Here is a 23,939-nt window from a genome sequence, read left to right as displayed (position 1 = left end):
CACCGCTGAAAAGAACACTCCATATGGTAATATGCTTGCTTATTCTACCTTGGAAAGGTTTTTTTTTTATTTTGACTACTTTTCTGGATGCAAAATGGGAAAATATCTTGCAGTTGTATTATATGAGGTCACAGCTTTGGCAGCTAGAAATGTGTAGCTGCCATGAATAGTCTCAGTTAAAATTGTTAGCAATTTGCTTGACATTTTACAAGGAGACAGCATTGAAGAATCAACAGAGAAGAGGCAGAGGGGACAGAGCAGAGTTCAAAACATAAAAACAGCAACTTTTTAGGGCAGCTGTGCAGCCTATGGCTCCTATCCTGTGGAATGATCTGCCTGAGGAAGTCAGAAGAGCCCCCAGTCTCCTGGCTTTTTGTAAACGATGCAAAACCAAACTATTTAAAAAGGCTTTTTACTCAAATGGGAGGGCTGTATTGTAGGGATGGGGTCTCAGATGCTTCGCTAATGAGTTAGGGACCATAGACTTCATCACTATATTGCCTTACATATTATCTGCTTTTTAAAATATGTACTCCTATGTACCACCTGTACTCCATGTTGTCTAATGTTAGTCCTAGAATTGATTATGTTCTGCTTCAGTATTTTTTCTACTCTGTATTGGATTCTTGCTAGTCTTTTAAACTTGTATCTCTATGGCATTGTTTATGGAAATGTCCTTGATACTGATTGTACTAATCTCATACTATGTGATCCCTTAAATTTTATGGTTAACGTACTGGCCAAGTGCTGTAATAATAATTATATATTATATATACTATGTGATCCACCTTGAGTCTCAGTGAGAAAGGCAGACTACAAATAAATAAATAAATAAATAAATAAATAAATAAATAAATAAATAAAAATAATTCACAATCAGCCATACCAACTGAGAGGTTTATTGTGCGTGCATGAGGGTTCTACAGTGTGTGCGCAAAAGTTCAAACTCATGCATGCATAAGGACTTCCCCATTCACCGCATAAATCACTGCTTTAATATTCCTGATGGGCAAGCTCATGCTTCTCTACAGTCCTATGGTTACAGAGAAGAGTTTGGGTTCCACGGTGTTTAATGTATATATATTGTCAGCAATACTAATTAAAATATTGGTGTATTTTCCACTGCTTCCCTCCCCACCCCTCACCCTGTTTAATAGGATAAGATGTGGTGGTTTGTTGCAGTGGGGTGCCTAATACAAGCAACTTCAAGCTCAGGAAAGCTCACCAGGAGAAAAAGAGATGGGAATCCTGAACTTCATATGAATGTTGTAAGCTAAGTGATCTAAAATTAGTTTATCAATAATGGAGTAGAAGAATGGGGTTAGGATACATATGTGAAATCTTATCGTTGGATTAGTTCCTGAAGATCAAGAGATGGATGGTGATCGAACCAGAATAGGTTCAAACTTTCTCTTTCAAGTGGCCCTGAAAATAAGTAAAAGAACTGCACTCATTCTCTGTTTTCTGTAGAATCTGAAATAACAAAATTTCCAGATCTTCATATTTCCAAAATTCTACAATCAGTTGAAAGGATAGTGATAAATTCTGTAAGTGCCAGTGTGACCCTTTTTGTTATTCTTATTACATGCTCCTGAGGTTTTCTGCCTGCCAGGTAGATTCAAACATTCTTACCTGAACAATTTCAAGAGTTTGCTTTTTCTCTTTTCAGTCTCAGTGGATTAGCTACAACAGATACCCCTGTAAGGAATATGAAGTCTTGACAAAAGATGGTTATTATTTGACAATAAACAGAATTCCCTTTGGAAGAAAAAATCTTATGAGCAAAGGTATTTGATTATATACAAACAGATTTTAAAAGAACAACAGAGGATGTTAACTACTAACATATAGGAAAAAGTTTGAAAAGCTATACTATACGAGGACAATTTAATTGTTTGTATGCAACAAGCAGTGCCTTAGATTAAGCAAAGGGGCAGGGACAGATAAAACTTTAATTTTTAGATTCCCTTTTCTTTATTCAAAAGTCCATATTCTCTTTATGAGAACTGTTTTTAAAAAATCTTACTTTCAAACTGTGTAAGTGGGCTGACGTACCTTATTTCCCCCATTTCCCTCAGTGTGGCAAACTAGAATCAGAAATGTTAAACTCTCTTTTGGAAATCAGTGGGGCTTAAGGACATTATTCTTCCCTTCTATTGGTGGACGTTCCTGCGCGTGCACATGTGCGTACGCACACGCGTGCACGCACACACACACACACACACACACCTATGAAGACATGAGACATCGTGCTTGTGTTAAACTAAGGCTTATTAAATGGTCAGTTTGCATCATCACAAATTCCTATCCAAATTTTAGGGCATATTGCCACTGAGGCAGCCCATGGCTACTACCTTTGGGGAACTCCACCCTGGCTGCAAACACAGCTAGAGTTTTTGCCGGATTTATTTATCCTAGCAGACACAATCTTTCTTCATTTCTCTCAATATACTGCATACAGCTACAGATCTGATGCTGGTCAGACTGCCTCCCCGCCACCTACATGTTGTACAAAGAATGATGGGCTGTTTACAGGCTGCCCTGTAATTCCTAGTTGTAGCCTAACCTGTTCCAGGATCAAGCTTATTTGTACTGCCAATACACCATGAAGCAGGGTGGGGGGGGGGGAATCCTGTTTGGCTGCCAAAGATAACCACCTAATCCCATGTGGTCATTAGCACATGGTAAAAAGCTGCATTGGAAAGATGGAGTTGCCCAAATGGTACTCCCTCCTGCCTTCCCATTGGCTGGATTTCTTCGAGGACTGTTAATAGCCTCTCATCCATAGGGTTGCCAGGCTCCCCTACCTGAAAAGCACCACAGTGGAGCATACCGTGGGTGTGGGGTGCTGATACTCATTCTCGCTCCCAGTCTCCCACCCCCACTATGGCTCACTTTGCTGGAGGGGGGTGAGTGAGCAGAGGCAGGTCAGACCACACTGCAGGTTCCACAGGCCTCCGATGACATCACTTTTGATTTAAACCGGAATCAATGGCATCACAGCAGGCCAAAAACATAACATTTTTGCTACTGATTCTTAGAGGAAATAAAGTAGGGAAGAGGATACAGAGGGGAAATGAGGTGAACCCTTCAAGTCCTTATGGGTTCCCAAGTGTTCAACTGGGCCTGTTCAACTGGGCCTGTTCTGGGCCAGACTCTTCCCAGGGAGAGGCTATCAGGAGGAGTGAAGAAGGGAAAACTGAAGACTGGGAGGCAAAGAAAAGTAAATTGGCTGGTGGGTGGGAACGAGAGAAGGAAGCAGGAAAAGGGAGAGAGAAGCTATGGATGCTTTCAGGGAAAGGAACAAGGAAATTGTGGGAGGGAAAATAAGATGTTCCCCACAAGTCTTTGCAAGTTCCAGCTTGTTTCTCCTAAAGGATATCTTGGGTCTTTTGAGAAGTTCAATATGCAGCATCCAGATGAATTGTGTTTATCAATTTGTCCTGTTTTGCTCCATCCCTGATAAGGCATTGGCATTAACATTTTTCTTATTCTCATATGTTCAGTTTGCATATTAAAGATTTGCTTATTCTTGCAACTTCCATGCACATCTCCACAATTTCATTGTTGAGTTCTCCATAGTATGCAGCTATTTTAGAGCATAATGATCAGTTAGAATAGTTAAATTCAAGTTGTCTAAGCCTCAAATTGCAAAACATTCCTTTTTTACCAGTGAACAACTTCTTGCCCATTTTGACAATTTTGTCTAAAGTACACCGTCAGCTCCCTCGGCTCCTAACCGCAGCTTTAAATTCAAAGAAGTATCATAATGAAGACTTTTTAAAACCAGCATAGACAATAAATTCACTGTTCTTTTCCCCTTAATTTTCCCTTTCCTTTCCTTCCTTCCTCTTTTTTTTTTTACTTTTCTAATACTTCTAATATTTTTCTTGTTCATACAAAGTTGAGAATGTGGAGCTTCATTTCAAAATACTTGTTTTAATTTGTTTAATCAAAGGAATCCAAACAGATTCAAGTTGAGCTAAGCTTCACCCTTTTGCAAGAAACTTAAATTTAATCATGACGTGTCTTTATTTCTCTCTATTGAAGCTTTAATTCTTAGAAATGTATTTTGTTTCCAATAACTGATGAAGACAATTCTGGCTACTGAGATTTTTTTAAAAATGAAGATTTTTTAAAATCATTGGTACGTTATTTGATAACATTGTTTCAGGTGATAACAGGATATCCAATCCGAAGTTCAGTTTCAACTTTTCACTATTTTCCAGTTTTTCAGTGCAGGTGGACACCACCACCACATGTGGATAAAACCTGCATTTGAACATTTACAGTCTCAAAACGTAGGCCATTATTTAATTTAAGCAGAAAGTTAGACCTGCAAAACATTTACAGTCTCAAAATGTAGGCCATTATTCGATTTAAGCGGAAAGTTAACTCCAGGAATTATATCATAAGCTAGAGCTACCAACTCTGGGTTGGGAAATTCTTTTTTTTAAAATAAATTTGTATTGGTTTTCTCATATAGGGGTAAGGGAAACGGGGGGGGGGAGGGAAGGGAATATCCAATATATATCATATACTCTGCTTGAGTTAGAATTCTACTTATCTATAACTTTTCATCATAGCATTTCAACAAACATTTAACTGTGATTATTAGTAATACATTACAATAGTGTCTTCATATAGTTACTACATTCAAGTCGCTATATTTGTTTTTTTATTCAGTCATAAAATGGTGTCCATGGGGCTGCAAAATCTTCTAATTGTCCTTTCATTAGTGAAGTTAGTTTGTCTATTTCTGCATTTTCCATTATCTTCGCTATCAATTCTTCTTCTCAGGGTATTATTGATCTTTTCCAGAAGGATGCTAATAGAATTCTTGCTGCTGTTACTCCATGAATTATAAAATATTTCTGATCTTTTCCCAATTCTTCTGGTACACAATTTAACAAAAATATCTCAGGTTTAAAAGGAATTGTACGCTGTAAAATTTGTTGTAACTGATTATGCACCATTATCCAGAATTTATGGACTTCTTTACATGTCCACCACATATGATAAAATGTTCCTGTGTGTTTCACACATTTACAACATTTATTTGACGTATTTGTATACATTTTAGCTAGCCTATCTGGTGTCAAATACCCTCTATAAAACATCTTATACAGGTTTTCTTTAAATGCAACTGATTTAGTTATTTTAACATTAACCTTCCATATCTTATTCCATTGCATCGGATCTAAGTTATATCTTAAGTTTTGTGACCGTTTCATTTTGTACTCTTCCACCCCCTCATTTTTCTTCTCCATTTGCATTAAAAACACAAACATCTTTTTATCAGTTTTTCATCAGAGTTACACAACAAAGTTTCAAAGGCATTTTGTTCTAAATAAAAGCCTCCCAGCTTTTTATCTTTCTTATATCTGGATTCAATCTGAGCCCTTGCCCACCAGTCTAAGTTAATACCTTGTCTTTGGAGTTCCTCTTTTGATTTTAATACTCCTTTATCATCTAGAAGATCTCTGTATCTAATACTCTTATCCAGGGAAAACATCTTTGGTTGTGAAAACGCTTCTAGAGGTGATACCCATTGCGGAACCATAGCATAAATTGCCGGAACAATTTTTTCCCATAGTCATAATGGATTTCCTAATCAAATGATTCTTGAAATATTTATGTCATTTAGCTTTCCCATACCATAGAAAAGCATGCCAACCTAGTTGCAAATTGTGTCCTTCTAGGGCAAGTAATCTTTGATTTTCTAGTAAAATCCAATCTCTCATCCACACCATGCTTTGTAGTATATTTTCCAGTCCGGTAAAGCAAAACCTGTGTTGCCTTTAAAATCTTAGAGAGTATTTATTATAGATGTGCACCAATATAGATTAAAAACAAGTTTAAAACATAAAGCCTGAATGGCAGGCTACATATACATACTAAAACTTGCTAAAACATCTCAAAATACAGATGATGGTACAGTGCAATGACCAACACAAATAGACCAAGGTACAGTAAAAACCGACCAACAGTAAATACCGACCAGATACATTTTGGCCCTGAGGCCTTCCTTAGTGCTCGGATGTAAACAATTTATGATCAAACACACCCACACATATAGAAACCAATCATGCAATGCTCCCGGTGTTCACAATAGGCTGTATTCACACCAGAATTAAATCTCAGCGCTCTAATCATTTCAGAGTAGAATGAAAACCACATTTGAAATGGGCAAACCCTTTGAAACATAGCAGCAGCACAATCTGCTTCCACTAAAATAAAATAAAAAATGGCCAGCTATCTGAGGTGTGCCTCCGCAATTTGCGAAGCACCCCAGTGTTGCCAAACAAAAAATTAGGTCCAATGCATTATATGGTGCCAGTCAACCTATTGAAATTGTGCAAGTGCGCAAAAGGCAGTCTATATATTTTTTAAAAAAATTATTTGGGCTGCCTGTCGGCAGAGATAAGGAAAAGGGGGGTGGGCTTCCACAATGGCAAAACATTCCCAAGAGTTAAGAATCATCTTCAGAAGTTCCCATGAACTGCTCAAAATTCGGAACAACACGGAATAAACAGAAGTGGGACAGGACAGGTAATGTCGGGTTTTGGCGGGTTTTAGAATGAAAGTAGGCACGAGGTTCTTGCTATAACTGGACTGTGTAGAAACGGCCACAGTTTGAGGGTAGATTCTGTCTCAAGCAGAATGAAGATCAGATTATTTCTGTTAAAGTCCAGCAGTCTCCAACTTAGTAGCCATACAGTTTCCACTCTTCCCGTCTGGTCACTAGGAAAAAACTCTTAGAAAACTTTCACTTCAGCTGCAACTGATGGATGAATCCTCAAAGAAAGGATCCCCCAGCTTCAAAGCATCCTCCAGACACTTTTTAGAGATGTTAATCTCCCAGATGGGAGGGGTTCAGCTTGACTCTGGAAGAGAGCTTCCGAGCTTGACTGATCTCATCAGAGCATCACCGGCTTCTTCTCTGGGTTAGGAAATTCATGGAGATTTGATGGGTGGAGTCTGGGAGCATGAGGTTTGGGGAGGGAAATGACCTTGGCGGAGTATAATGCCAGAGTTTATACTACAAAGTAGCCATTTTCTCAAGGGGAACTGATTTCTGTAGTCTGGAGATCAGTTGGAATTCCAGGAGATCTCCAGGCTCTACCTTGAGGTTGGAAACCCAAGGTGAGGGGGGACTAGAATGAAACAACCCTACATATACTAAGGATCAGATTTCTCACAGTAATGTCATTCTAAGAAAACTTTCCTGGGAGTAATTCTAATGAAATAAACTTGAGTAGGAGTCTGAGTACAGCTGCTTATGACTGCTCTCATAAATGACATGATCTTGGCCATTTCCACATGGTTTACCTTCCCTCGGAACGACCCGGAACATTGCGCAAAAAACGTGGAAGATTGCGTTTTCTCACGCGAGATTTGCACGATGTTGCACAAATCTTGCGCGAGAAAACGCGATCTTCCGTGTTTTTTGTGCGATGTTCTAGGTCGTTCTGAGGGAAGGTAAGCTGTGTGGAAACGGCCAAAATAAGGGTTTTTTTTAAAAAAAAAAATGTGGAAGAGCACAATTTCTGAGAGAAATTCTTTTCTTTTGCATGTAACCCCCCCCCCCACACACACACTGTTTATATATTAATAGAGCACCGTTAATGCGTGTTCAGTTTCTCCATATGCTACAGTTTGTAATCTCCACTTCCCGGCTTTCACTGTCAGCATCGTGATCCCACCTATGTCTTTCAGAAGGAGTAATCCTAAGCAGGTCTACTCAGAAGTAAGTCCCATGTTATTCAATGGGGCTTACTCCCAGGAAACTGTCCCTATAACTGCAGCCAGAGACTTATTTTATAACATTCACACACTGGCTTTCTGATTTCATGTTACTATACTATGATGTTATTATGTCATACTTTTGCCCAGACTAACCGAGTCTCATCAGATCTTGGAAGCTAAGCAGGGTCAGCCATGCTTAATACTTTGATAGGAGACCACCAAGGAAGACTACTCAGAAGCAGGCAATGGCAAACCACCCCTGCTCATCTCTTGCCCTGAAAACCCCATGCAAGGTCACCATAACTTGGTTGAGTTGACAGCACACAATGATTATTAATTAATTTAAACACTATAGCTAAAATTATAGTAACTATTAGAAAACTAACTATTCCAGTGATGCAAGAATTCTAGAGATCTAGATCTGCCTCCTGGGAAGAATCACGCAGGTCAATGCCAATCCAATAACACCTCATGTGCTATTATCTTAAAAACTAGGACTCCAAAATCAGATATTTGGTATCTTTATTGGTTTGGCTTTTATCCAGCCTGGAAAGTCCCCACTTATATTAAAACCATATAGTCTTAGAATATCTGGTTTACTTTTCAGTAAATGAAAATCACTTAGCATCCATATTAATGTTGCACCCATAGCCACCCCAAAGTTCCTCCACTGAACCAGATCATTTAAAAAAAAATCCAGTTTAAAGGAGAAAGCCCTAGGAAGACTATATATGAAGTCACTGAAGAGCACAACATTATGTGTATGTTCCTATGTAATTAAGGTGTTTTCTGCAGTCTGCGTGTGGAAAAATCTCAGTATGTCAGTAACCATACTTTCTGTCTGAATTAACAGACCGTAATCCTGTTAGGGAACCTCTAAAATCACAGGAATGATTCCAGGTCTTGCTGTATAAAAATTATTCATCAATAGTGTATTTCTTATTATACAACATTAATCCTATACTTTCTTTTAATCTTCAAAAAATAGATCCAACGCCTGTTGTGTTCCTCCAGCATGGATTATTTACAGAAGCTCGTTCTTGGGTTGCAAATATGCCCTACAACAGCCTTGCTTATATATTAGCAGATGCTGGCTATGATGTCTGGCTGGGGAACAACAGAGGAACAAGCTGGAGTCAAAGGCACCAGAATTTATCCGTTGACCAAGAGGAATTTTGGGATTTCAGGTGGTTTCAAATAAAAAATAGTAGCAATTGATAAATGTTCTTCTACTTTAAGAATGTAGGACTGTTGATTTCTGTTTGCAATAAGACACATGCCTTTACTCTGTACTAATTTTAATTTAAAACAGATCTTTTCACTCACCATCCAGTAGTAAGCATGGAGGCCCCCTGCTTATATTCTCAGGGGAAAATCTTTCCCCTGTGTTGGAGAAGGCAGAACTCAGCTTCCTTTTTGCTGTGTATGAAGTTGTTGCAGGTAGGAATTTAGGCTGTCAGAACTCAGATCACGTTTTCCCAGCAGTGCCTTTGAATGAATTGGGATGACTAACAATGCAATCCTAAGAACATTTTCCTGGGCGCAAGCCCCACTGAATAGGCTTCACTACATTTCTGAATAGACCTCCTTAGGATTGCACAGTTGGACTTCTTTCCCATGGAAATGAAGATCGGAGGATTTGTAGCTTCTTCTGTGTTGGCTGAAGGATAGCAGATGGCCTTTCTCCATCTCAGCCAGTTCAATTTTCCTTATCAGTTCTTCTGTCAGCATTAGTACCTGCAAAATCCCATTTCATGTAGGAGATACTTTTTGGCCTGTACCTAATCCCTGCCCTTCCCCTCCACTGCATGCCTTGTGCCTTTGGAAGTATACACTAGCTACAAAGGCTCCTTCACCCAAGAACAAACCAATCGAGTAAAAACCTACATGTGAAGGAATAAATGGGAATAAATGTATGTACACAAAGTATCAAAATGCAGTTAATTTGACGCCGGCCCTGAGTGTTGGGTAAAGGATGCCGTGGGGGCATCCAATGTGTTTTCTGCATCTTTCACTCTAAAAAAATTAAAAGATAAACATCGTTAACTGAGTACTTCTTGGAACACTTTCCTGTGATACTTACTTGGGAGATTCAAATACTTATCTGGGAGACTTAACAGTGGAAGTTCTCTCTTTTGACTTTATACAGTGAGGTGTTTCCTCCCATTTGACGTGGAATATCAACCTTCATAAAATATTTACTGGTGGGGAGAGTGAGCACTGTCTGTATATGACTCATTGATAGTTATATGAATCTGATGTGTACTGATTGTAACCATTGCCATGGGAATTTGAATGGTGTAATTTGGTTTGTATATGAATTATTGATTGCCTTATGTTGATTGTCTACTGATATATATATGCAATTATCCATATGTGAACAAGGTCAAATTAACTGCATTTTGATACTTTGAGTACATACATTTATTCCCATTTATTCCTTCACGTGTAGGTTTCTACTCGATTGGTTTGTGCCTTTGGAAAGCAAGCAAGGGCTTAGCTCATATTCTATACAAAAGGAAGACTTGCTGCACTCCATTCCACTCCCTTTAGAACAGGCAGCATATATCTACAGCCTACAGTTTTAGCACTGTCAGGCAAGAGCCACCCCAGATTTATTGGACATGGGACTTCTGATAATTTGAAAGAGGTGATTGGTGCCACAAAATGCCTGTCGTGTGAGCTGGGGTCAATCACAACATGTTGGAAGTTTACAAGCCTATATTGAAGGCAGAAAGTTGCTTACTCCTGCTTGGGAAAGTCCTGGAGGTGGTGCCTGGGGAGGTTAGAATTTGAGGAAGAAATTCAGCAGGGAAGTGATGTCATAGAGTCTACCCTCCAAATCAGTTATTTCCTTCAGGTGAACTGATCTCTGTGCTCTGGATATCAGTTGTAATTCCGGGAGAACTCCTCACTCCACCTGGATGTTAGCAACAGGCAGCTGTTTTCAAATGAGTGTTCCAGGCACTCATTTGGGTCCCAGACACTCATTTGGGTCCCAGGCACTCATTTGGGTCCCAGACATTTGGGTCCCAGGCACTCATTTGGGTCCCAGACCCAAAGCCTGGAATGGCTCTTTGCTTTGGGGTAGAAGGAAGGCAGGCACTATTGTGCCTACAGGCACCTGACTGGGTACCACTGGTCCAAGGCTAGTCAAATTTGCCCCAGAAAAAAATGAATGCCTGGCTTTGGGATGTTATAGACATGAGGGACTATATTCCTCAAAGCATACCTACCGCTGATATTACTGGAATAATATTTGAGGTACCAGTGAGGAACAGGAGGGTGAGGAAGGTGAGGCAATAGATAAGAGAATCTCTTCAGATGTCCATAGCCACAGAATTAACTATTACTGCAGCCAGGTAAGATGAAAGAGATTCTGTATGCATGAGAGGAGATGGTTGGGTTATATGGAGTAGAGGAGGGTTTTGAGAACTCAAGATGATAAACTGAGGTATTTTGGTATGCTGAGATATTTTGCTAAATAATGACAAATTTATTTTTCTTAAAGCACAGTTCTGAGATTCAGAAAGACTCTGAAGGCTGGAGACACTCCTGATAATATTCCTAATAATATAAGGAGTTATTTAGCAGAGAAAAGTGAACTAATGGCTGGTATTTCCGTAATGTATTTTAGTTTACTAAACCCAAATCAAATTCTTGCTGGTAAAGGACAGGATTACCCATCACGAGTATACATACCTTGTCTGCTATTAAGACAAGTATAAGTAATATTAAGACAAATACAGGTAATATTATCCACAGTTCTGTGAAATTCACATTGTACCACAAGGCTAGATTACTATATTATTCATTATTTTGAACAGCGACTTTTCTAAAAGTTTTCAGTGGGAGACTTACACACACATTTAAATACGATTCAGTGGCATTTTGAAAAGCATGGTGGTGCAACTTTGGTTACACCACATATTTTATGTAAAAATACCTAGATGTTATATGAACAGTAACTTTTGAATTTGACAGTTGTTTAAATGATCAATCCAATTTGATTCTAGTTGCTTGTTTCTTTGTGAATTTTTCCCTTAACAGGTAATTAGCAATACTGTAATGTCATTGACATTATATATCATAAAAGGGAGGGGCCACGACTCAGTTGTAGAATATGTTTGGCATTGAGAAGGATACAGGCAATCCCTGGTGTATCCAGTCAAAAATATAAGGTAGCAGATGAAAATATTGACCTGATCAATAGACTAAAGGAAGTAAAAGAAGTAAAATATTTAAGATTTATACTCCATACATTTAAGATAGATACTCAATGATGCATAATAAGGATCTGTAGGCAACATTTCTTTCTTTCAGCAATGTGAGAAAGGGCCATTATAAAATGTTTTCTATTTATCTATGTAACCAGCTCAATAAGCCCCATGCATATGGCTGGCAGCCAGCAGCAGGCAAACAGCAGGAGTCTGGGGGGATGGAAATATGAGGGGGCACAATCTGCACAACGTCATATCACTTCTGCGGAAAACCTCCCAATGACATCACTTCACTCTAGGAATCATCAGAAACTCTTTGGTAAAGTGATGTCATCCCGTTCTAGGAATCACTGGAAATGATATGGCTTTACCATAGAGTTTCCAGCAATTCCTAGACCAGAGTGACATCACTACTAGGTTTTGCCAGGAAGTGACATGATACTGTCACGCCAACTGCGATTTTTAATTATTTTCCCCCACTGGCTGCCAGAGTAGCAGTGGGCAATGGGCACTGGGGGTGGGGGTGGAAGATCTCCCATCCCCAATAGGTAAATAATCTTTGCTCATGCACAAGTCTAGATTCATAACTAGGCATATTCTATTGAATAACAAACACACTGAGTAAAAATAGTAGACACATCAGAAAAGCAGATTCCTTATAACCAACAACAAAGTGAAACATTACTGCAGATTCACTTAGATTCAAAGATATAATAAGCATCTCTGCAGTTCCCTTTTTCAGCAAATCTCTAGTTCATGGACATCTGAAACTAAACCTACCAGAGTGAAATCAAAGAGAACAGTTTGTGAACTTAGATCTCACAATGTTCCCATAATAGTTAGAAACTAGACGTTACTTTTTTTTCCAGTTTCCATGAAATGGCCATGTTTGATCTTCCAGCGATGATAAATTTTATTCTGCAAAAAACTGGACAAAAACAATTATATTACATTGGTCATTCTCAAGGTACTACTATTGGTAAGTTAAATCTGAATCTCTCTCTCTCTCTCTCTCTCTCTGTTTCTTACATTCTGTTCTGTGGGGCCATTGTAAGGATCCCAGCTCCTTCACAAGGCATTAGTGCCCTTGCTTGGGTCCTTGGACAAAATCTTGCCCCTGAGTTCATCCATCAGAATTGTTGTTCAGATTAGGGTTGCCACCTCCAGTTTAGGAAATTCATGGATATTTGGGGTGGATGTGGGTTTTAAGGAGGGGAGAGACATCAGGGGGCTATAATGCCATAGAGCCTGCTTTCTAAAGCAGACATTGTCCCCAGGGGAGCTGATCTGTCATCTGGAGATCAGTTGTAATTCCAGGAGATCTACAGCCACCACCTGGAGGGCTGGCAACTAACAACAACAAAAACAACAACATTCAATTTATATACCACCAGGACAAATTAAATCCCACTCAGAGCAGTTTACAAAGTATCTTATTATTATCCCCATGACAATCACCCTGTGAAGTGGGTGGGGCTGAGAGTGCTCCCCAAGGTCATTCAGCAGAGGAGTGGTAAATCAAACCCAGTACTCCAGATTAGAGTCCCATTGCTTTAACCACTACACCAAACTGGCTCTCTAGTTCAGACACATCCTTCATGCTCACTTGTTTGATTCAATTATGTTGTGTACAGGCCTTTTTCAGTGAGGAGAGGAGAAGGTGGGCTATACATGTGCAGAGGGGGAGGGGGGATGCCTATAATCTGTGTACTTGATCCCAAGATCTGTCATAAATGCTTTACTGCATTGTCTGAACATAGTACCCCAGGACTTGGCACAACAAGGGGCATTTTAGGTTGACAGAATTTTTGATACAGGTAAAAGGTTTGGTAGCTTCAGGAGCAGAGTCCAGTGGTTCTAACAGGATCCAGAGACTGAACCTAATATAAAATCTATTTATTCACTAACTTTTAAAAAAACCCACAGTTTAAGATAGTGGTGATGGAGAAGGAAGAACACCCTTGTCCCTTCCATTTCTGCAATAGTCTAAAAGCTAAGAAACCCTACAGCATTTTGTCTGATTCCATATCTTCAGTATAACTGATGAGTAGGTTTCTCCTTATCTTCTTATGAGAAGTTCTAAATGCCTTCTGTCTTTTCCCCCCAGGTTTCATTGCATTTTCTGCCATGCCAGAGCTGTCCCAAAAAATCAAAATGTTCTTTGCCTTGGCACCATTGATTTCTATTGAACATGCCCCAAGCCCCGTGTTAAGATTATTACGCTCCGTATCTGAAAAGTTTGTCAAGGTATTCGCTTACCAATCTTTATATAACTGCTAGAATAAGAAGGTTACAAAGAACCTGGAAGACCTATGTTCCAAAACTTGGTAATGAACAGTGAAATCTCAAGAACAGTTATATTCTTCTAAGCCCATTGACATTATTGAACTTAGATGGATGTAACTCTGTTAAGGATTGCACTGTAAGGTTTTTAAATGGACCAGTTTCTACTTGGTTAGATATTCATTTATTTACTTAATTTCCCACAAAGTCAACCTTAACCAATTGTACTTTGTAACAAGATTGTGATAGGTTGTTATTTTGTGCATACTGCGGACATCTAAATTATATTGACTTCTAGTGGTGTAACTGTGTACAGCAATATTGGAATCTAAGTTATCCAAAAATTAGAAAGTGAACAAGGTTTTGTTCCATTTCTATAAGTGAGGCATGAATAGCATTTATAAGCAGCATATTAAACAAACCATGACAAGAAAAAGTTCATGTTTAAGTAAATCATCTGCCAGTTTCAGTTTCTGATCTTGCTCTTTAAATAATACAAACAGTTATTCCTTCATAATATCTGATTTATTGTCCGACTGAAAAGCAGTTAGCATTAGACATGGGCAGGGAACAAACAAACAAAACCCATGGAACTGGACCAGTTATGAACCAGTTCGTGGTTCATGGGGTTTAAATGCCCCTTTCTGGCCTTAACAGAGGCAGGGAAAGGGACATTTAACAGTTTAAAGGGCCCTTTCCTGCCTTGCAAGCAGCAGGTCCCTTTAAACTATCAGCTGGCAGGCAGCAGGGGGGATCCCCCCCCCGCTGCCTGCCAGCTGATAATTTAAAGAGACCTCGCAGCAGGGCCCTTTAAACTGCCCAAACCCCAGCTCCCCCTATCCTCTACACTCCCAGCCCCACATTTACCTTATCCCGCAGCGCAGTCCTTCCTCTCCTCCCAGGAGGGACGGGAAGGCCGTTTTTGGCCTCTTCCGCCACCCTGGGGCCTGCAGGGCAACGGAAGAGGTTGAAAACAGCCTCCCTGCCCCTCAAATGGCCACCGCAGCAGCCATTTGAAGGGCAGGAAGGCTGTTTTCAGCCTCTTCCATCGTCCTGCAGGCCCCTACGGTGGCGGAAGAGGCCGAAAATGACCTTCCCACCCCTCCTGGGAGGAGAGGAAGGACACTGCACTGCAGGATAAGGTAAGTGTGGGGCTGGGGGGTAGGGGGGCTGGGTTTGGGGCAGTTTAAAGGGACCTGCTGCATCAGGGCCCTTAAGGGGCAGTTTAAATGGCCATTTCTCTTGGGTAAATAGCTATTTAAACTGCCCCTGTAAATATGACCCAATGAACCAGCATGGAAAGGAGCTTCCACGAACCCTGGTTCACAAACCCTGAACCTGCCTGGTTCATGGGTTTTTTGGGTCGTATTTAGGTTCGTGCCCATCTCTAGTTAGCATCTAGATGTGTCAGCACTGTCACAGACTAGATGGAGGCTGGGGAAACTGTCCGTACATAGATGTCTATGAGCATTGCATTACTCTCAAACAGATGTGCCAACTCATTGCCATAACGTTTATGAATATGTTCAAGTCTTCCAGAGGGAGAGACAGAACAGAAGCCCACATGTGAAGCTGGTGTTGAGATAGTCCATAAAAAATCCATTGGCATCTGAAAGCGTTGGGAGGCAATGCAGAAAAAATCCATGGAAATAAGAAAGATTTGCAAATCCCTAGTTGCCATCCGAATGTTTCTTCAGTCAGTTCAAATTCTGTGGTATTCAATTATTTATCTCATATATTTCCACAGAATGTACTTATTGGCAAAGAATTTGTGTTTTCACGCAAGCCTGTGAGAAAGATTGTCTCCAAGTTATGCAGTGGAACATTCATGAGGAAATTCTGTATTCATCTGATATTCTCTATAGGCGGATTCAATGCAACAAATATAAATACGGTATGTAGCCATGTGTATAAATTGTAACAGTGACTTAAAGGTTTGTTTTAAATCCCTTTACTATTGAAGCTGTGACAAGGTGCCATGAGATGTGATCCTAAAGTAGGTTCTCAGGGGTTTTTATCTTAGTGGTCTTTGCCAGCATTCTTGCACTTGTTCACATAATCATGATATTGAAATGCTGCTAAGTTCATGTGCTATTTGAACTTCTTTTTGCATAGTCCCAGCACATTGGAGATTACATAATAGATACATCATTACAGTGCCACATGGCCCTCTACGCCAAAAGGCCTGGGGTGAGATCCATAGCAGCCTTCACACACATGCTCAAATTTGTTCTATGATCTGTGGCATTATCCTCAACTATTCATAATTAAACGGGGGGCACAGTACACACGTGCTTTGGACTGTAAAGAAATTTAGGGCTTTCATAAACAAAAATAGCACTTTGAATTGGAGAGGGGAATAAACTGGGAACCACTGAAGCTGATATTGCACTGGTTTTATATGCTCACTACAACATAACTCTGTTGGCATTCTGGCCATCACATTTTGGTACAATTAAATATTCTGGAACATCTTCAAAGGCAGCCCTTTTAGAGTACATTAGCACTCCTTGGAGAAATGGAGGAAGGACAGGATAAAGATGTAATTGATTGATCGATCGATCGATCGATCGATCGATCGATCGATTGAGACAGTCTGGACATTACCAAAGCACATAGAGCTGTGACCAGCTGTCACACCAGTTTAAACTGTTTAAAGGCATTCCTAGCTAGCTCAGCCACCAATTAAAACAAGGACAATGAGAAGTCCCAGAGTACCTCCAAACTGTGTACCTGATCTACATGGAGTACAACACCATCTGGAACAGGTTTTACACTTTTTTCAAATCACCTTTTGACTTGGTCCACAGAACTTCTGCTTCTGAATATGGATATGGGACCAGTGGACATGTGGTAGATCACACATCTGCAAGTATTCTGTCTACTCCTCCAGGCTATACCAATTGAAAGGTTGGTGCAGCCTGACTCCCCTTAACCCCCCATCTTGTTGACATCTGACATGCAATTCTGGATCCAAGCTTTTTTTGCTGGTTTTTTTTACAATTTATTTTTCTTTGTTCTTCTTTGCAGAGCCGAGCAGATATATATACGGCTTACTTTCCAGATGGAGGATCAGTCAAAACTATTCTCCACTGGAGACAGGTAGAATTTTTCACAAGTTTAACCAGTAGTTGCTTTCTACAGTACTTTGTGTATATTCACTTTGCAACAAAGGCTTGTTTCAGAGACAACACTTTAGTGCAGGGGTAGGCAATTGTTTTGGCTCGGGGGCCACTTTGTGGGAGTGGAGGTTAGCGGAGGGCCACACCTTTTAAAATGATTGCATTCATTAGTTAACTTTGCATTTCAGAAAAGGTATAAATGGTATCATAAAAATCAATAAATATAAATTAAATAAAATAGTGGTAGTTTTATTCAATTTATTTATTGTGCTAATTTCATATCATCTATAGCTTGGTTCAAGGTGGATTTTTCTGACTGTCTTGGCGGGCCACAAAAAACTCTGTAGCGGGCCGCATGTGGCCCGCGGGCCGCAATTTGCCCACCCCTGCTTTAGTGTATCAAAGCAGGACAGATGATTATTCAAATCCTGGTTTTCCTCAACATATGCTGATTTCATTACTATCACTCTAGAAAGGTGTTTCTATAGCTGTGAAGGAACAATGAAGATGAGCCGTGTAATTGTGAACACAGTCACACCCACTAACCTCAATGGATTTAGAAGTGGGTAATTCTGTTCAGGACTGCACTGGAAACTCAGATATTTATACTTCACATGAAGCCACAGTTAGATTAGCTGTGCCTGATAAATCATGTTCAAACCATGGTTTATCTGATTTGAGAGATCTGAACTAACAATAGTTGGTTGAATTTATGATGAATGTCTAACGCTTACTCTTTCCCCCATATTTTCTATAGGTTGCAAAATCAGGGGTATTCAGGTGTTTTGACTATGGGAGTGAGAATCAGGCAAAATATAATCAGGTAAGAGAGAACAGATTTTGTATGAGAAATATTATCACTTAAAATAAGCAGAAATGTACATCAGCTATGGGAATGACATATTTTCTATCTGTGGGCAGGGACTGTTATGAGTACATGAAAATTTGCTATAATTTTGATAAACTGTTGCTTTTATGTTTCCATCAATCAATTAATTAATGAAAATTTTATAGTAACCTTTTTAAAAAGGAAAGTTTAAGCTGGCTCAAAATCAAGTTAAAATCCATATCAAACATTAAAAACTCTATAAAACAAAAAGGTATAATCAGGTGAATAAGGCAGCAATCACCATAAATTGTATTAACAGCAAAAACTGACAAAAACCAGAACAAAATACCAAAGGCACAATAGTTTTTGCATGCCTACAGATTGGAGTAGAACAATATTCCATGTGGATAAAGTACCACAATTTCAGTGCCATTGCTGAGAATCTCTATTACACATAGCCACCCACCACAGATTAAAAAAAATTGAAAGGATGCAGCTTGGAATCCACTGAAGATTTAAAGACCTGGCAAGCTTGTGTAAGAGAAGGTACTTTCCACGTGTCATGGTACAGGAATTCAAGGGTCAAAACCAGCACTCTGAATTGGAAGTCAGAGAAGATTTTTTAAAAATTTATTATAATACAGTAAGAATCACCTGATGTTGAGAAACTGCATTATGTGTTCATTATTCCGGTCTCAAAATCCTGGTTTTTTATATACATAGAGGGTTTTTTGTTATCTTTCTTTTCTTAGTGTATTTTGTATTATGTATTATTGTTCTCGACATAATCGTTTTTTTCCCATCTTCCTTGTAAACTTGTGAATTACTCAATAAAATTTCAATTTTTTTAAAAAAAATCCTGGTTTTCTTTGAACACATGAACCAGACCAAGGCAGCTTATAAAATAATCAAAACAAAACAATGAAATATATTAAATACAGCATTAAAAACCCATTCCAGCATAAAAATGCAGACTATAAAAACAGATTACTGACCAAAAGTCTTAAAAAGTCTTAAAATTAAAAGTCTTAAAAGATCAACACCTTAATTAAAAGCCTGGGTGAACAGAAACATTTTGGCTGGGTGTCTAAAAGAAAGCAATGAAGGTGCCAGGCAAGTCTCAAGGGGAAGATCATTCCATAAATGTGGTGCCATTACTAAAAAGACCCTGTCTCTGGTTGCCTCATGCCTTACCTCTGAAGGCAGGGGCTTATCTTACACTGGACGCTCAAGTGTAGGGAGACCCAATGTTAGCCGGAAAGCATAGCTTTAAAAGATCCAGAGCCATCAGAGATTGCTCCTCAGAGGGTTTGTTAATTTCATCTTCGTCTCCTCAAGAGGAGATGAAATTTACAGAGCCTTCAGGGAGGTGAAGATGAAATTATAACACACCCTCTGAGGAGCGATCTCTACCAGCTCTGGGTCTGTTTAAATTACGCTTCCTAGCTAAAATTGCGTTTCTCTACACTTGAGCGTCCTCGTGTCAGATGTCTTGTGTAGAGGAATTACGAGATCTTAATGGGCAGTATCCTGGCCCCAACCCATTAAGCACTTTAAAGGTAGGAACCAACACTTTGAATTGTGCCAAGAAATAAATGAACAGCTAGTGTAAATCTTTCAGTACTGAGGTGATACAGTCGTATCCCACATCTGATAATGGCCTGGCTGCTGCATTTTGGACAAGCTGAAGTTCTAAAGTGTTTGAAAAGGCAGCCTCACATAAAGCACATAATAGTAATCATTCCTCTCTGGTCGCTGACTGTAATAAAGAAAGATTGATTGAATAGTAATCTAACCTGGATGTAATCAGAGCATGGCAAACCAAGTTCAGAAAACACAGATTCTGGGGTAAGACCAAGCCCTCTATATTAGTATTTTAAAATTGTTATATTCTACGTTGTGGATTGTTTCAGAATACACACAACAGTTAAAAGGGGAAAGAATGTCTTCTTTCCCTGTACTCATTTGTTTGTTGAGTTGTAATTCAGCAACACAAATTGCCCGAGAAATGCACTCGCCAATATCTCCCCTTATAATCTGTAATATTATTTTGTTCTAGTGCATGATTAAAAAGCTGTAACTGTGATTAAAAGTTAATAAGAACATGCTGACTGGTTAAAGAACTTTGGTGCTTTCCTAAGAAATAAAGATCACAATATATTGCCAAGCAAAACATGCTAACAATAGTTATTTCTAAAAGAAACAAATTGATTTCTTTAAAAAGAAACACGGCGTTGATACATTATTTCTGGATAGGGGAGTAAGATTGCATAACAAAGAAGAAAGTATATTTTGCCACAGGAAAGGAAACGTAAAACTACAGATATTAATACTAGCCCACTGACATCTCTTGGAAAGAGAAAAAGATAATTGAGTTCAGCAAAGGAAGAATTTGTTACACACTTTGTAGATTTATAGGTATATACATGATATATGGTTTTCATGCAGTGTATATGCTTTTGGATAAAGCCGGGTTAAAATACACTAAATTATTGTTTTTTATTTATTAACAAGATTTTTAAATTTATTGATTTATTGATTTTAATTGATTAATTTATTCATCACCCCACAATTGCAGCGCCGGAAACAGCTTTGTAGAAGGAGGAACCTAACACATGTGCACCCCCAATAGGCTTTGGGGAGGCAAGAAGCTGAAAGGGGTTGTTGGTTCTCCAAGGCACATGTGAAGTAAAACCGATGGAGGGAAACTCCTTGCAGAGCATCTCTTTCTAGGAACAAGAAAACAGTTCCCGTTAACAAGAGTGCAGCTGATTGATGAGATCAGACCAAAAACTGGGCCAGCGATTGAAGAGTTGGGGCACCTGAAGTAGAAACGAGCCTATAGCTATGCTATATGTGACCCGTGGGTCCCAAGGGATCACTTCAGCTTTATACATTATAAGTGGAGGACCTGCACAGATCTTGCAAAATCTAAGGATGCTGCAAATTTCTCAGCAAGCCTGTTCGGCAGTTACCTCATCCAGCCCCCACAATCAGACTCTGAACAGACCAGGGATATGTTTATACTGCAGTAAGTAATTCAGCTGATGAACACCAAGTATGCATCTGCCTGTCGGTCAGAAGCTGACATACAGCTGATTGGGAGAACAACTAGGAAATAGGTTCTTATCCATCGCAGCAAAATTGTTATGCAGTAAAATTGCAAAAGGCAGCTGTTCCCTCCCTTCCAAGCTGGATGGGGCTATAAGAAGTGCTTTTAATCTCTGCATTGCAAAAGGGAGAGGATAAAGACTTCATTTCCCTACTTTTCTCTGCCTACAGCTTGGGATAGAGAGAAAAAAAGTAAAATCAGCCCCTCCCCACCACAAGTTGGAGCATGTCACTCAAGTCAAAGAGGCTGCAAAGTTTCCATAGTAGGAGCTCAGATCAGGTGACTTTTGTTCTGATCTCAGCATCACTGAACACAGATTAAATTACGCCTTAACTCTGAAAAGATTCCTGAACATGCTTCTTTTGCTTTGTACATTTTAAATGAGGTGTTAAAGAAGAGGTTCTGGTAAAAGAACAGCTGAAAACTAACCCATATCTAATCTTATCTCTGGTAAAATACTCTTAAGCATAACATTTACTCTTTTGTGCTTTTGTTTCAGAACTTTCCACCTTCATATAACTTACAAGACATGATTGTACCAACTTCAGTATGGTCTGGAGAAAAGGACTTGATAGCAGATCCAAAAGATGTGGCTATTTTACTTCCTCAGATTAAGAACCGAATTTACTATCACAATTTTTCAGATTGGAACCACTGGGATTTTGTCTTAGGTCTCAATGCCCCCCAACGTTTGTACTACAGAATAATTGACTTGATGGGGAAATCACTGTAAAGCAATAATTTGCCATTTGATTTTGTAGACATCTGTTTCTTTTAAAATAATCACAAGAACCTGTTGATGGAGGGTGGGGAAAGCTGACTTCCCAGATACCAACTGGGCTCTTGTTCACCGCTCTAGGTGGGGCACTAATCTGTCTAGAAGAGCGGTATGTAAGTGCCATTATTATTATTATTATTATTTCACTAAATTCCTGAAAGATGCTTGAAAGTGCTTATGTTTTACTTGATCATTACCAGTATAGTTAATACAGTTTGATGGTATGTGGTAAAGTGGGAGCGGGTATGGCCTGTTTAACTTTTCTATGGCATCTACAGAATCTAGTGTTCAAAAATGTAATAATGCAATAAAAATACTGGCTGTGCAATACAATTTTTTTTAAAAAATGTGCATTTTACTTATTTTACTTGCTTGCCTAGTGAGAAAGGTTCCTTAGACAGTTGTCCAGAACAGTCTGGAGTCCCGAGGAAGAAGAACCTTACCATTTGTCCTGAGACATGTGAACATTAGTGTTGCTGAAAATATTACTTGGTTTGATTGTCTGAGCTGGAACTTAGAAATTTCAAAATATTCTAACAGAGCAACTACAGATTAACAGTTATCCATCTTGAATTATCAGTTTATCTGTGTTACGCTCCACTTTTGCCATGGCTTGAATGGAATTTCTCTGTTATAATTATAGGGTTGTGCATGTGAGCCCAATCCTGAAGCCTTTTCTGTCCCCTAATTATATTGGACTAACCCTCACATCATTCTGCTCTGTCACCAGGCAAGAGAGGCCTAAGATTTATGAGGTGGCCTGTTGATGTTTGACAATTTATTGGATGTTAGCCCCCTGTGAGAGAAATAAATGAAGGTTACATCTGCATCTGGCCCACTGTGGAGGCAATCTTGCCGTCTCCTCTGCCATGGTATTTATCCCATTAACAACAACAACGCCCTTCAGGATGACTTAACACCCACTCAGAGAGGTTTACAAAGTGTGTTATTAATCCCCACAACAAAACATCCTGTGAGGTGGCTGAGGCTGAGAGAGCTCCAGAGAGCTGTGACTAGCCCAAGCAGCTGGCTTCAGGTGGAGGAGTGAGGAAGCAAACCCAGTTCTTCAGATTAGAGTCCCACGCTTTTAACCATTATACCAAACCTTTCTGCTCATATATATCAACGAAAAGTCTATTGGTAAACAATAAATGGAGAATAAACTTAATATAGTTGTAGCTGGGAAGACTAAACTTGGAGAAATAGAATCACTAATGGATAAGAGAAAGAACAGCCAGAAATTGCCAGTCTATCATATGAGAGTAAATAGGCACATTTTTCTCAGGTTTTAGAGCTTTTACCATGCAGACCTCAGCCTGCCCCTTATAGTCCCTCTTCTGAGGAATATTAGCTTTGAGAGCTTATCAGTCGGTGCCCATCCCGACCACCACAGTAGACCCAGTCTGTTTATTTCTGAAGACAGACTACAACATAGGGCAAATCCACACGCCCTTGGCGTGTCCCGGTGTTGCACCAAATGTTTGCTAAACACCCAGAAGTATAGCATCTTTCTAGCGCAATTTCAGAAATCACACTAGAAAGACACTATACTTCCGGGTGTTTAGTGAACATTTAGTGCAACACCGGGATGCTCCGAGGGTGTGTGGATTTGCCCTTCTAACCTGCCTGTCAGAAGGTTTAGAGTAGGGATATGTACCTGGATATTTCCAATCTGAAAAAAAGATACCCAAATACCAGTATTTTCAGGTATATCCCAGTCAACCAAACTTGTATTTGGGATTCTAGAATTCCAAACACTGATTTCCCCCTCCCCAAAAAAATATTTGGGAATATTCAGGGCCCACCATTTTAAGGTTCCCATGCTGTTTTTCTTTCATTTCTCCGG

General features: G+C 39.4%; 1 protein-coding gene across 1 annotated transcript; it reads left to right on the top strand.

Annotated features, from left to right (window-relative positions):
- On the top strand, positions 1–22,401 carry LOC129332174 (lysosomal acid lipase/cholesteryl ester hydrolase-like). The gene is made up of 10 exons (XM_054983073.1): positions 1–26; positions 1,158–1,268; positions 1,670–1,787; positions 8,738–8,936; positions 12,839–12,948; positions 14,077–14,216; positions 16,000–16,146; positions 17,283–17,354; positions 18,132–18,197; positions 21,815–22,401. The coding sequence occupies exons 1-10, from the start codon at positions 24–26 to the stop codon at positions 22,046–22,048; spliced, it is 1,200 nt and encodes a 399-aa protein (XP_054839048.1). The 5' UTR covers positions 1–23; the 3' UTR covers positions 22,049–22,401.
- The last annotated feature ends 1,538 nt before the right edge of the window (positions 22,402–23,939 follow it).

Source organism: Eublepharis macularius, chromosome 6, assembly GCF_028583425.1.
Source record: "Eublepharis macularius isolate TG4126 chromosome 6, MPM_Emac_v1.0, whole genome shotgun sequence".
Taxonomy (NCBI): Eukaryota; Metazoa; Chordata; class Lepidosauria; order Squamata; family Eublepharidae; genus Eublepharis; species Eublepharis macularius.
The sequence above is the reverse complement of the archived record's forward strand: the minus strand, read 5'-3'. Positions and strand labels throughout refer to the sequence as shown.

Bases quoted from the DNA above. Each gene is read 5' to 3' on its own strand.
- LOC129332174 (XM_054983073.1), top strand. The intron at 8,937-12,838 runs GTGGTTTCAAAT...TTTTTTTTCCAG, and splicing joins GAGGAATTTTGGGATTTCAG to TTTCCATGAAATGGCCATGT. The intron at 16,147-17,282 runs GTATGTAGCCAT...TCTTCTTTGCAG, and splicing joins ATGCAACAAATATAAATACG to AGCCGAGCAGATATATATAC.